The 13,482-nt window shown below is 43.8% G+C and overlaps 1 protein-coding gene across 3 annotated transcripts in view; it reads right to left on the reverse strand.

Annotated features, from left to right (window-relative positions):
• Nucleotides 1–9,875: 9,875 nt before the first annotated feature.
• Nucleotides 9,876–13,482, reverse strand: part of LOC121274090 (myeloid cell surface antigen CD33-like) — a 9,280-nt gene continuing 5,673 nt past the window's right edge. For all 3 annotated transcript variants that reach the window (XM_041181244.1, XM_041181245.1, XM_041181243.1), the window contains exons 5-7: nt 13,411–13,482; nt 12,353–12,434; nt 9,876–11,002 (exon numbers count right to left, since the gene is read on the reverse strand). The exon at nt 13,411–13,482 is cut by the window's right edge and continues 25 nt beyond it. In XM_041181244.1, coding sequence (XP_041037178.1) covers nt 10,754–11,002; nt 12,353–12,434; nt 13,411–13,482 — 403 coding nt within the window. In that variant the 3' untranslated portion in view covers nt 9,876–10,753. The remainder of the gene's footprint in view (nt 11,003–12,352; nt 12,435–13,410) is intronic.

A 13,482-nucleotide genomic window follows, 5' to 3' on the forward strand; every position in this document is an offset into this window, starting at 1 on the left:
ACTTACCCAGGACCTGTCCGACTGCTCGCCTGGGGAGGAACTGCCCACACGCTCTGTTTGGGCTGAATGACCTCTTCCTGTGTTGATCCATCTGTGTATTTAATTAGAAAGAGCTGATGTATCACTGTGAGTCAAAATGAGGAAGTTGGAACAAAGAGGGAGAACAGCACTTTGCTGTGCACTGTCAGTAAACCCTGAGTCTGTATAAGAATATAAGAACAGAACAAATAGGATCAGCTGGACACCCTGACATTTTCATTCCTTATATGCCAACCATTCATTTTTTTGTCCACCCACTGAAACTATTATTCTCGCTCTACATCCTCTTTGTGCCCTCTTCACAATTTGCTTTCCTGCCCAGCTTATATATTTCCTACCTATCTTCACCATACAGTCAGAAAATCTGCCTACAGTTCAGTCAGTCCCTTCATCCAAGTTACTAATGTAGATTGTGAATAGTTGAGGCTTTGAAAGATCTGTCCAATTATTCCCAATCTCAGCTCTACTCTCTCCTCCACAGCCCTACAAAATGTCCCCTTCAACTATTTACTCAGTTCCCCTTCTGAAAGTTCCTGTTGAATCTGCTTCCACCGCCCTTTCAGGCAGTGAGTCAATGGTCTCTCTCTGAGCTGCAAAGTGCTAATATTCTGTGAAATTTAAACTCTGCAGCAGATCAGAGACGCTCATGAGAACTCAGAATATTTGACAGCTTTACACATAGAAAGCTTTGCCTTCCTCTCTCTTTCAGTTATCTTGCTCCCTTATTGAAGTATCTAGCAAGGTGAGAACAGACAGGCAGTGCGATGCTGAACAGCCTGTCTATTCGAGGAGCTGCTGTGTTGTCTTCATGGGCAATTTTGAATAAAGGCAGCAAAGGAAACATATTTCAGGCCATTGATATCGGAGACCTCACATTAGGACGGACTTCATCCCCCAGTATTTATCCCTGCTTCTCTACTCAACCCATCAATCCCCATCGCTCACTGACCAAGGTCCGACAGCACCTGAATTTTAAGATTCTGCTCTAGCTTCTACAAACCTGTCTAACTCTGTAACCTCCTCCAGACTCTACAACCATCCAAGATCTCTGCTCTCCTCCAATTCTGCTGTCTTACAAGGAGTCAGTGTATATAAGTGAGCACAGGGCTGTTGGTTGATTGGGACCTGGTGTGAGTTTGAACACTGAGTCACTGCTGAATCGGTTCCCAATCACAAATCAATAATAATGCTCTTTTACAAAGACTATTACCCATAAATCTGTCCGAGCTGACGATATTACCTTGGAGAAGTGACAGGAGGAAGTAAGATTTCCCGATCATTGTCCACTCTCAGATATTTCATCAGGTCCTCACTCTCAAGCTCTGAAAGAGAAAGGAGTTAATGAGACCACACTTCCTGTCTGAAGCACTCGAGAGATCAGAACTGTTTTTAGATAATGTCTTCACAGACTAATTTTATTCTCTGTGGGATGATAGGTGCACTACAGAGAGTTACATGGCTTTAAGAAAGAAAAACAAGGAAGGACTTGCATTTCTATAGCACCTTTCACCACCTCAGGACATCCCAAATCTCATGTCGCTGCACTTCCCACATTCCTTGAGCTAGAAAGATGTTCTGTACAACAGACTTGAGCCTCACACCGAGATCTCAATAATCAGTAGAAATCTTTCAAAGGCATCAATCATTGGAATCTGTCTTTATAAAGTCACAACATCAACAAATGATGGTGTTGGTCGTGGAAGTGAATTCCAATCGTTCCGTTACTTATCCAGGACCTGTCCGACTGCTCGCCTGGGGAGGAACTGCCCACACGCTCTGTTTGGGCTGAATGACCTCTTCCTGTGCTGCTCCCTCTGTGTATTTAATTAGAAAGAGCTAATGTGCCACTCTGTGTCAAAATGAGGAAGCTGGAACAAAGTGAGAGAACAGCACTTTGCTGTGTACTGTCAGCGAACCCTGTGTCTGTATAAGAATATAAGAACAGAACAAGTAGGATCAGCTGGACACCCTGACATTTTCATTCCTTATATTCCATCCACTCATTGTTTTATCCACTCACTGAAACTATTTTTCTCCCTCTCCAGCATCTTTGTGTCCTCCTCACAACTTACTTTCCTGCCCAGCTTAAATATTTCGTTCCTATCTTCACCATACAGTCAGAAAATCTGCCAACAGTACAGTCAGTCCCTTCATCCAAGTTACTAATGTAGATTGTGAATAGTTGAGGCTTTGAAAGATCTGTCCAATTATGCCCACTCTCAGCTCTTCTCTCTCCTCCACAGCCCTACAAAATGTCCCCTTCAACTATTTACTCAGTTCCCCTTCTGAAAGTTCCTGTTGAATCTGCTTCCACCGCCCTTTCAGGCAGTGAGTCAATGGTCTCTCTCTGAGCTGCAAAGTGCTAAGATTCTGTGAAATTTAAACTCTGCAGCAGATCAGAGTCGCTCATGAGAACTCAGAATATTTGACAGTTTTACACATAGAAAGCTTTGACTTCCTCTCTCTTTCAGCTATCTTGCTCCCTTATTGAAGTATCTAGCAAGGTGAGAATGGACAGGAAGTGCAATGCTGAACAGCCTGTCTATTCGAGGAGCTGCTGTGTTGTCTTCATGGGCAATTTTGAATAAAGGCAGCAAAGGACACGTATTTCAGGCCATTGATATCGGAGACCTCACATTAGGACGGACTTCATCCCCCAGTATTTATCCCTGCTTCTCTACTCAACCCATCAATCCCCATCGCTCACTGACCAAGGTCCGACAGCACCTGAATTTTAAGATTCTGCTCTAGCTTCTACAAACCTGTCTAACTCTGTAACCTCCTCCAGACTCTACAACCATCCAAGACCTCTGCTCTCCCCCAATTCTGCTGTCTTACAAGGAGTCAGTGTATATAAGTGAGCACAGGACTGTTGGGTGATTGGGACTTGGTGTGAGTTTGTACACTGAGTCACTGCTGAATCGGTTCCCAATCACAGATCAATAATAATGCTCTTTTACAAAGACTATTACCCATAAATCTGTCCGAGCTGACAGGAGGAAGTAAGATTTCCCGATCATTGTCCACTCTCAGATATTTCATCAGGTCCTCACTCTCAAGCTCTGAAAGAGAAAGGAGTTAATGAGACCACACTTTATGTCTGAAGCACTCGAGAGATCAGAACTGCTTTTAGACAATGTCTTCACAGACTAATTTTATTCTCTGTGGGATGATAGGTGCACTACAGAGAGTTACATGGCTTAAAGAAAGAAAAACAAGGAAGGACTTGCATTCCTATAGCACCTTTCACCACCTCAGGACATCCCAAATCTCATGTCTCTGCACTTCCCTCATTCCTTGAGCTAAAAAGATGTTCTGTACAACAGACTTGAGCTTCACACCGAGATCTCAATAATCAGTAGAAATCTTTCAAAGGCATCAATCATTGGAATCTGTCTTTATAAAGTCACAACATCAACAAAGGATGGTGTTGGTCATGGAAGTGAATTCTAATCGTTCCTTTACTTACCCAGGACCTGTCCAACTGCTCGCCTGGGGAGGAACTGCCCACACGCTCTGTTTGGGCTGAATGACCTCTTCCTGTGCTGCTCCCTCTGTGTATTTAATTAGAAAGAGCTGATGTGCCACTCTGTGTCAAAATGAGGAAGCTGGAACAAAGTGAGAGAACAGCACTTTGCTGTGCACTGTCAGCGAACCCTGTGTCTGTATAAGAATATAAGAACAGAACAAGTAGGATCAGCTGGACACCCTGACATTTTCATTCCTTATATTCCATCCACTCATTTTTTTATCCACTCACTGAAACTATTTTTCTCCCTCTCCAGCCTCTTTGTGTCCTCCTCACAACCTACTTTCCTGCCCAGCTTAAATATTTCGTTCCTATCTTCACCATACAGTCAGAAAATCTGCCTACAGTACAGTCAGTCCCTTCATCCAAGTTACTAATGTAGATTGTGAATAGTTGAGGCTTTGAAAGATCTGTCCAATTATTCCCACTCTCAGCTCTACTCTCTCCTCCACAGCCCTACAAAATGTCCCCTTCAACTATTTACTCAGTTCCCCTTCTGAAAGTTCCTGTTGAATCTGCTTCCACCGCCCTTTCAGGCAGTGAGTCAATGGTCTCTCTCTGAGCTGCAAAGTGCTAAGATTCTGTGAAATTTAAACTCTGCAGCAGATCAGAGACGCTCATGAGAACTCAGAATATTTGAGAGATTTACACAGAGAGAGCTTCGCCTTCCTTTTCTCTTTCAGTTATCTTGCTCCCTTATTGAATTATGTAGCATGGTGAGGTTGGACAGGAAGTGTGATGCTGAACCACCTGTCTATTCGAGGAGCTGCTGTGTTGGCTTCATGGGAAATTTTGAATAAAGGCAGCAAAGGACACAAATTTCAGACCATTGCTATCGGCGACCTCGCAGCAGAATGGACTTCATCCCCCAGTATTTATCCCTGTTTCTCTACTCAACCCATCAATCCCCATTGCTCACTGACCAATGTCCGACATCACCTGAATTTTAAGATTCTGCTCTCGCTGCCACAGTCCTGCCTGACTCTGTAACCTCGTCCAGCCTCTACAACCCTCCAAGATCTCTGCTCTCCTCCAATTCTGCTGTCAGACAGGGAGTCAGTGTATGCCAGTGAGCACAGGGGTGATGGGTGAATGGCACTTGGTGTGAGTTTGTACACTGGCTCACTGCTGAATCAGTTCCCAATCACACATCAATGAGAATGATCTTTTACAAAGACTATTAACCAATAATCTGTTCGATCTGATGATATTACCTTGGAGAATTGAGAGGACGAAGTAAGATTTCCCGATCATTGTCCACTCCCAGATATTTCCTCAGTTTCTCACTCTCAAGCTCTGAAAGAAAAAGGATTTAATGAGACCTCACCTCTTGTCCGACAGCTCTTGAGAGATCAGAACTGCTTTTAGATAATGTCTTCAAAGACTAATTTGGTTCTCTGTGGGATGATAGGTGCGCTGCAGAGAGCTACAAGGCTTTAAGAAAGAAAAGCAAGGAAGGACTTGCATTTCCATAGCGCCTTTCACCATCCAGGACATCCCAAATCTCATGTCTCTGCACTTCCCTCATCCCTTGAGCTAGAAAGCTGTTCTGTACAAGAGACTTGAACCTCACACCCAGATCTCAATAATCAGTAGAAATCTTTCAAAGGCATCAATCATTGGAATCTGTCTTTATAAAGTCACAACATCAATAAAGGAAGGTGTTGGTCGTGGAAGAGAATTCCAATCGTTCCGTTACTTACCAGGACCTGTCCGACTGCTCGCCTGGGGAGGAACTGCCCACACGCTCTGCTTGGGCTGAATGACCTCTTCCTGTGCTGCTCCCTCTGTGTATTTAATTAGAAAGAGCTGATGTATCACTGTGAGTCAATATGAGGAAGTTGGAACAAAGTGAGAGAACAGCACTTTGCTGTGCACTGTCAGTAAACCCTGTGTCTGTATAAGAATATAAGAACAGAACAAATAGGATCAGCTGTACACCCTGACATTTTCCCTCCTTATATGCCAACCATTCATTTTTTTGTCCACCCACTGAAACTATTTATCTCCCTCTGCAGCCTCTTTGTGCCCTCCTCACAACTTGCTTTCCTGCCCATCTTATATATTTCCTACCTATCTTCATCATACAGTCAGAAAATCTGCCTACAGTACAATCAGTCTCTTCATCCAAGTCACTAATGGAGATTGTGAATAGTTGAGGCCTCAGCACTGATCCCTGTGGCTCTCCACTAGTTACAGTTTACCAAGCTGAAAATCACCCATTTATCCTGGCTCTCTGTTTCCTGTCAGTTAGCCAGTCCTCTATCCATATTAATATATCCCCCCCAACACCATCCAATTTCACCCTGTGCAGTCTCCTTTGATGTGGCACCTTATCGAATGCCTTTTGGAAATCCAATGTCATGAAGAGATATTTGTGTGTAAAATGTGCTTGGAAATTATTTTTTAAAATAGAATTCTAGTGGTGGTCCATGTATAGGTGTGTGTCTGTGTGTGTCTTAATTGGATTAAAGCCAGCTGGTCTGTGTGCTTTGATGTTTAGTAGTTTTGAGATGTTAATTGGGTGAATTGTGAGGAGAACAGTAAAGTGTTCATTTGCAATTGTTGAATAAACCATTCAAGACTGGGGGTTAAATCTTGCACCGAGTTAGAAGGATCCAAAAGATGTGTTTTTTCTTGAACTTACTAATGAAATTGGTACTATGAAAGGGGGTTTTATTGTTCGAAGAGCTGGAGTTCAGAAGACCGAGTGATACAATGGAAAATTTACATTCAAAGGGAAAGCTAGCTATATAAAGGAAGGATTTTGTGTGTGTGAGGCAGGAGCTTCTCAGACTGAACCAGCCTGTAGCCTCCAACCAACTTGCAAAGGAACCTCATTCGGAATTGCTATGTCAAATGTGCTTTGCCTGGTGTCTCGATAATGCCTATAGGTGACTATTGCCTTAGTAGCTATTTATCTGAGAGTTTTTCATTTGGGGATTTGTTAAAAAGTTATTGTAGTCATAATTCATAGCTGTGCATATGTGTTAAATTTGTTTTAATATTTTTTTTTATTTAAAAAAAACCCCACAAGACTCAGTGGTCTTATTCCTACTGAATTCAGAGTCTGCATCTCGAAATTACAAATTGCAAAATTGGGTTATGACAGTTGTTTCAATTTTCCCTCTGGGATTTGAACAACTCAGCCTTTACCATTGGTTGTGTCATAATCCCAAATACACCACATCTACAGGTTCCCCTTTATCCAATCCACTTGTTACATCCTCAAGGAACTCTAATAATTTTTTCAAAAATGATATCCCTTTCACAAACCCATGTTGACTCTGTCTGATTGAATTATGGTTTTCTAAATGTCCTGCTGCTACCTCCTTCATAATGAATTCTGGTATTTTCCCAATGACAGATATTAGACTAACTGACCTGTAGTTTCTTGCTTTCTGCCTCCCCCCTTTATTGAACAGAGGTGTTTCATTTATGTTTTTCCAATCCGCTGGGACCTTCCCATAATCTAAGGAATTCTGGAAGATTGCAACCAATGCATCCACCGTCTCTGCAGCCATTTCCTTTCAGACCCTCACACTCAGGCCGGTCTGCTCCATGGGACTTGTCAGCATTTGTCTCACTAGTTTTCTTAATACTTTTTCTCTGGTGTTAGTGATTGTTTTATGTTCCTCCCTCTTTGTTGCACCTTGAATTTCTCCTGCTTTTGGGTTGGTTTTAGAGATTTTTACTGTGAAGACAGACACAAAATTCTTGTTGAAAGTCTCTGTCATTTCCTTGTTTCCCATTATTAATTCCCCAGTCTGATTTTCTATGTGTCCCATTATTACTGTAACTTCTCTCTTATTTTAATGTACAACATCTCACTGTCATTGTTTATGGTTCTTGTTAGTTTACTCTCATATTATCATTTCTGCCTCCTTATATTTCTTCTCTCACTTTTCTGGTTTCTCAAATTTTCCCAATCTCCAGCCTATCACTAAGCATCCCAACATTGCCGGCTTTATCTCACAATTGGATACCGTCCTTAGCTTCCTGAGTTAGCCGCCGATGCTCCATCCTTCTTATAGATTCTTTCTTTCTTACTGGAATATATCTTCATTGGCATTTATGAAAGATTTCTTTAGATGCCTGGTACTCCTCATCTACCACCACGCACCCCCCCCCCCAACCTTAACCTGCTGTCCCACTCTACTTGGGCCGACTCTGCTGTTAACCCTTTTAATTGCCTTTAGTGAAGTTTATGACACTAGTTTCAGGCCCAAGTTTCTAAACTGAATATTAAATTTCAACACAGTATGATTACTCTTCCCTTAAGGGTCCTTTACAATGAGATGTTAATTAGTCTTGTCTCATTAAACATTGCCAGGTCTAAAACAGCCTCTTCCCTGGTTGGTTCCACATTGGATTGTTCTAAAATTCTGTCCTGAATACAATCTGTGAAATCTCGTTGAAAGCTACATTTGCTAATCTGATTTGTCTAATCTGTATCACAATTGAAAACTCCCATGATTATTGTGGTGCCTTTCTCACAAACCTCCTCATGTATTGATTTATAATCTATCCCTGCAGTGTAAATACTTTCAGGGGGAGTATAAACCAACCCATCAGAGATTTCTTACCCTTGCAATTTTTTATTTTCACCCAAACTGACTGTGCATCTTGACATCTGAGCCAAAATCATTTCTCACTACTTTACAGTTCTCATCTTTTATTAACAGAGCTACCCCACCTCCTTTTCATTTTTCCTATCCTTTCAAAAATTCCAAATATCCTTCAATTTTCAATTTCCAACCTTGGTCACCTTGCAACCAACTCTCTGCAGTGTCCATCTTATCGTACCCATTAATCTCTATTTGTGCTATGACTTCATTCATTTTGTTCCAAATTTATGTTTTATATATTCATTCTTCCATGGGAAGTGGTCATCACTGGCTAGACCAGCATTTATGGCCCATCCCTAATTACCTTGAGAAGGTGGTGGTGAGCTGCCTTCCTGAACCTCTGCAGTCCATGTGGTGTAGGTACACCCACAATGCTGTTAGAGAAGGAAGTCCAAGATTTTGACCAATTGGCAGTGAAGGGACGGCGATATATTTCAAAATCAGGATGATGTGTGGCTTGGAGGGGAACTTCCAGGTGGTGGTGTTCCCCTATGTCTGCTGCCCTTGTCCTTCTCGATGGCAGAGGTTGTGGGATTGGAAGGTGCTGTTGAAGGAACCTAGCTGAGTTGCTGAAGTTCATATTGTAGATGGGACACACTGCTGCCACTGTGCATTGACGATGGAGGGAGTGAGTGTTTTCTGTGGTTAAGGGGGAGCCAGTCAAGCGGGGCTGCATTGTCCAGGGTGGTGTCGAGCTTCTTGAGTGTTGTTGGAGCTGCACTCATCCAGGCAAGTGGAGAGTATTCCATTCACACTCCTGACTTGCGCTATGTCGATGATGGACAGGATTTGAGGAGTCAGGAGGTGAGTTACTCACCGCAGGATTCCCAGCCTCTGAGCTGCTCTTGTAGCCACAATGTTTATGTGGCTGACCAGTTCAGATTCTCGTCAATGGTAACCCCCAAGCTTTTGATATTCGGGGATTCAGTGATGGTGCTGCCATTGAATGTCAAGGGGAGATGGTTAGATTCTCTCTTGCGTGCATTCAGATTAAGAACCTTTCTGTCTTTTGCCCCTTTCCCCTACTCTGACCTTATTTGCTGGGACACTGGTTGATGCTGGTTTCAGTCTCAGTTTGTCTCAGTTGGTCACACTCTGGCCTCTGTCTCGAGACAGATGTTCCCTCTTGGTAGTGACAGTGATGGGGGTGTTGGGGAGGGTGTTGATATTGACCCCACTGCTCCCCCTCCCCCACTCCGCCATTCTATCCTGGGAAACCCGCCAGGATCCTTGTTCCAGCTGCGATGGGCAACCCTTCCACACTTTCCTGTGGGCCCCGCCCTTCATGTGTAAAAGCACTAAGTTAGAGCAGGGATGGAGAAATGAACAGGGGGCGTAGGATGAGTGTGGGGGTCTCACAGCCAGAACTGACCCTGCCCACAACCCTGTGGAGGGGGGGAGGTTTCACCAGCTCTCTGTCTTAACAACATCGTAACTACAGTGTGAAGATTGTCCCCATTCCCTGTATCTTAATAATATTGTAAGGACAACTGGGAGATATCCTGCAGTCTCTGAGAAAGAATTTGGTGTGTTTACAGCACCACCACTGGCAAGAGAGTGTAAGTACCATGTGACATGTTTACATGGGAAATTTTCATGATAAATGTGGACACAGGAATTTACATAATTTGGGGGGGAAATGCAAAGACATGAATTAACAGATTGGAGCAGGAAGGTTGTCCCAGAGTAAGATGTTTAATAAAAATATATCTGTACAGAGTTGTCTGGGCATTTCAATCCCTTGTGACAATGAATGTAATATTATAGAAAATGCAAAAGCTTCTTGTAATCTATCACAGAATAAACAAGTTGCAGAATTCAGAAAGCACATTCTGAAATGTTAACCAAGTTCAGTGATGTCACATTTCTGCTAATTACTATTCGGCCATGTTGGCTGCACGCAGTCAGGCAGTCCCTCGGTTGTGATGTGTCCACACAGCAGGACTGGGATGCATCAGCATCAAAGGACATGCTTAGTTGTTGCCGTGCAATGCATTTATTGCGAGCCTGTTGCACACACGCCCTGTCGAAGGATCCTCCTTGGCTCCATTCTGAATCGCGGAAGGTCCAAGATACTACAACAACTTGCATTAACATAGCACCTTTAATGTAGCAAACTGTCCCAAAACTCTTCAGGGGATTGTTAACCACATATAAATCCATCTCTGAGACACATAATGAGATATTAGGGACAGGTGACAAAAAGCTGAGTTAACAAAGCCAGTTAATAAGGACCATGTTAAATGAGGAAAGAGAGAGCGCGATAGACAGAGAAGCAGAGTGAGAGAGACACAGAGAGAGAGAGAGAGAGAGACATAGAAGGAGAGAGAGATAGAGAGACAGAGACAGAGAGAGAGACACTGAATCTCTGTCCCCAAAGACTCAGCATCATGTCGTTACTGGGGAAACATTTCATTCCAAACCTCACCAACCACAGACCCATTCAGTCCCTTCCTCCCTCTCTCGCCCTGTCCCCCAGTGGGTTGTCTCGTGTTCCCAGGAATCATAATCCCTGCCCCACCCACAAACCTCCTCACCCCCTCTCCCCGTTTCACACTCAGTTTCGCTTGAATCTGATCTGTGCGTATTCCGTCTCCTCTTCCCTGTGGACAGTCCCATCACCACTGGGCACCCTGAAGACTTGGGGATTGGCGTAGAGAAGGTCGTCGGGATTGTCGGGGTTCCCATGTCCAGCATCGCCTCCCACTGCATCTTCAGAGAGACCCCGGGGAGCTGGGGTCTCCCCGTCTCTAGTTGTGTCTCTGGTTGTGTCCCGGGGCTCAGTAATCAGCACGTTCTGTTTACCCTAGAGAGAAATGGAAACAGAAGACATCCTCACATCATTTACTGGCACTGATAGGGTTAAATTATTGTGCAGCCTCGTTAGTGTCAGTTATGGCTCAGTGGGTTTAACTCTCTCTCCCATGTCTTATGATAGAAACCACCTCAGTCATGTGCAGTGCTCCCTCAGTACTGACTCTCCGACAGTGCAGTGCTCCCTCAGTACTGACCCTCCGACAGTGCAGTGCTCCCTCAGTACTGACCCTCCGACAGTGCAGCATTCCCTCAGTACTGACCTTCCGGCAGTGCAGCACTCCCTCAGTACTGACCCCCTGTCAGTCCTGCACTCCCTCGGTAATGGCTCTGGCGAGTGACGGCTTGGATTCTGCACTCAGGTGCCTGGTGTGAGGCTCAATAACATGAACCTTGTAATCAGAGAGAGGATTAGAGAGAGAGATAGAGATGAAGGAACAGAGACAGAGTGTTATGAATCTATTAATGTATGTAATGTAATTGGAAATTGTCTGTTTAGACAGAAGTTTAGTCTGTGGGTGTGTGTGTGTGTGTTTTAATTGGATTAAAGCCAGCCAGTCTGGGTACTTTGATGTATCATAGTTTTGAGATGTAAACAAAGAGGTAAAGTGGTAATTTGCATTTTTAAATAGAGCATTCAATGTCTGGGGGTGAAATCTTAAACCAATCAACATTTATATTACTAATAAAATTGAGACTATGAAAGGGGATTTATTGTTAGAAGAGATGGATTTCAAAGGTCCTGATGATACAATGAGAATTTACATTCAAAGAGAAGCATTGGGTATAACTTGAGCAGTTTTGTGTGTGCAGAGCAGAGGCTTGTATCATCAAAGCAGCTGTAAGCCTACACCTGTCTGCAAAGGAACCAAAGTGAAAGGAACCTCATTTGGAATTTGTGAGGTGAAAATGCTTTGCCTGGAATCTGCTTAAAGTCTATGGGTTGTCTTAGAGGAGATTAGTTTGAGAATTTGTTAAAAAGTTATGATAATACTAGCTTGTAACCATGTGCATATGTTTAACTTGTGTAAATTAATAAATGTCTCATGTAGTTTGATATAAACCCATCTCGAGAACTGATGGTCTTATTCCTGAATTTAGAGCTGCATCTCACACATTCCACTGGGAAATATAAGTTATGACAGTTGGTTAAAATTTCCCTCTGGGATTTTAAACAACAGCCTTTACCAGTTGCTGTGTCCTAACAGAGAGACAGCACGATACTGAACCATTGCTGACTCCACAGGTACAAATCAGTGGGTTACTGGGCTGGGAATCTGGCTCATGTGTTGTCTACACACTGAGATTGAAGCTTTGGAGTGAGTGTAAACAGTTCCTGTACCTGGTGCTTCACAGAGAGTGGACTGGGGGTCAATGCAATGTCTCTGGTCCCTGAAACTCTCTCCTCCATCGCTGTCATTCTCCTGCAATCACACAATATCACACTGTGGTTATCATATAGCAGAGAGTCAGTGCAGCCCAGGCACAGAGCCTACTGTAAACTTACACCAACGACTGGACTGTCTCTTTAAATCACTTCTGCACAAAGCACAGAATCAAGAAGCTCGACACCATCCAGGACAAAGCAGCTCGATTGATCTACACCCCATCCACCACATTAAACTTTCATTCCCTCCACCATGAACACACAGTGGCAGCAGTGTGTGTACCATCTACAAGATGCACTGCAGCAACTCAGCAAGACTCCTTCAACAGCACCTTCCAAACCCGCGACCTCTACCATCTAGAAGGACAAGGGCAGCAGACACATGGGAACACCACCACCTGGATGTTCCCCTCCAAGTCACTCACCATCCTGACTTGGAAATATATCACCGCTCCTTCACTGTCGCTGGGTCAAAATCCTGGAGCTCCCTCCCTAACAGCACTGTGGGTGTACCTACACCACATGGACTGCAGCGGGTCAAGAAGGCAGCTCACCACCACCTTCGCAAGGGGCAATTAGAGATGGGCAATTAATAGCGGCCTCACCAGTGACAGCCACATTCGCTGAAAGAATTTAAAGTCTCACAGCTCAGGAGGAAGCCACTCAGCCCATCGTGCCTGTGCTGGCCCTTTGTAAAAACTGTCCAATTAGTCCCACTGCCCAATCGACTGTTCAATCGTTCCTGATGGTTATAACCACCACTCCGGTTGTGTGGAATCACAAGGTGATCTGATACAATCCAGGAGTAATCGTGCAGAGTGAGGAATCTCTGGGTCTCGCGATCGTTTACCTGGATACAGGACAATGAAAGGTTCTCTCCGGATCATAGTGGACACAGGGACCACCTACAGAGAGGGACCTGGTGCTGATCCCAAGGGAAACAATCACCGACTTAAGGAAAGAACATTGAAGCAAATGTTTATATTAAAATCAAGTTAAATCTTCAGACTTACCTTCTCACACAGATGAAGATGATGATTCCAGCCAGGAAAACACTCAACATGATCCCAGCCGTGAGCAATCCT

Source organism: Carcharodon carcharias (genome assembly GCF_017639515.1).
Source record: "Carcharodon carcharias isolate sCarCar2 chromosome 29 unlocalized genomic scaffold, sCarCar2.pri SUPER_29_unloc_3, whole genome shotgun sequence".
NCBI lineage: Eukaryota > Metazoa > Chordata > Chondrichthyes > Lamniformes > Lamnidae > Carcharodon > Carcharodon carcharias.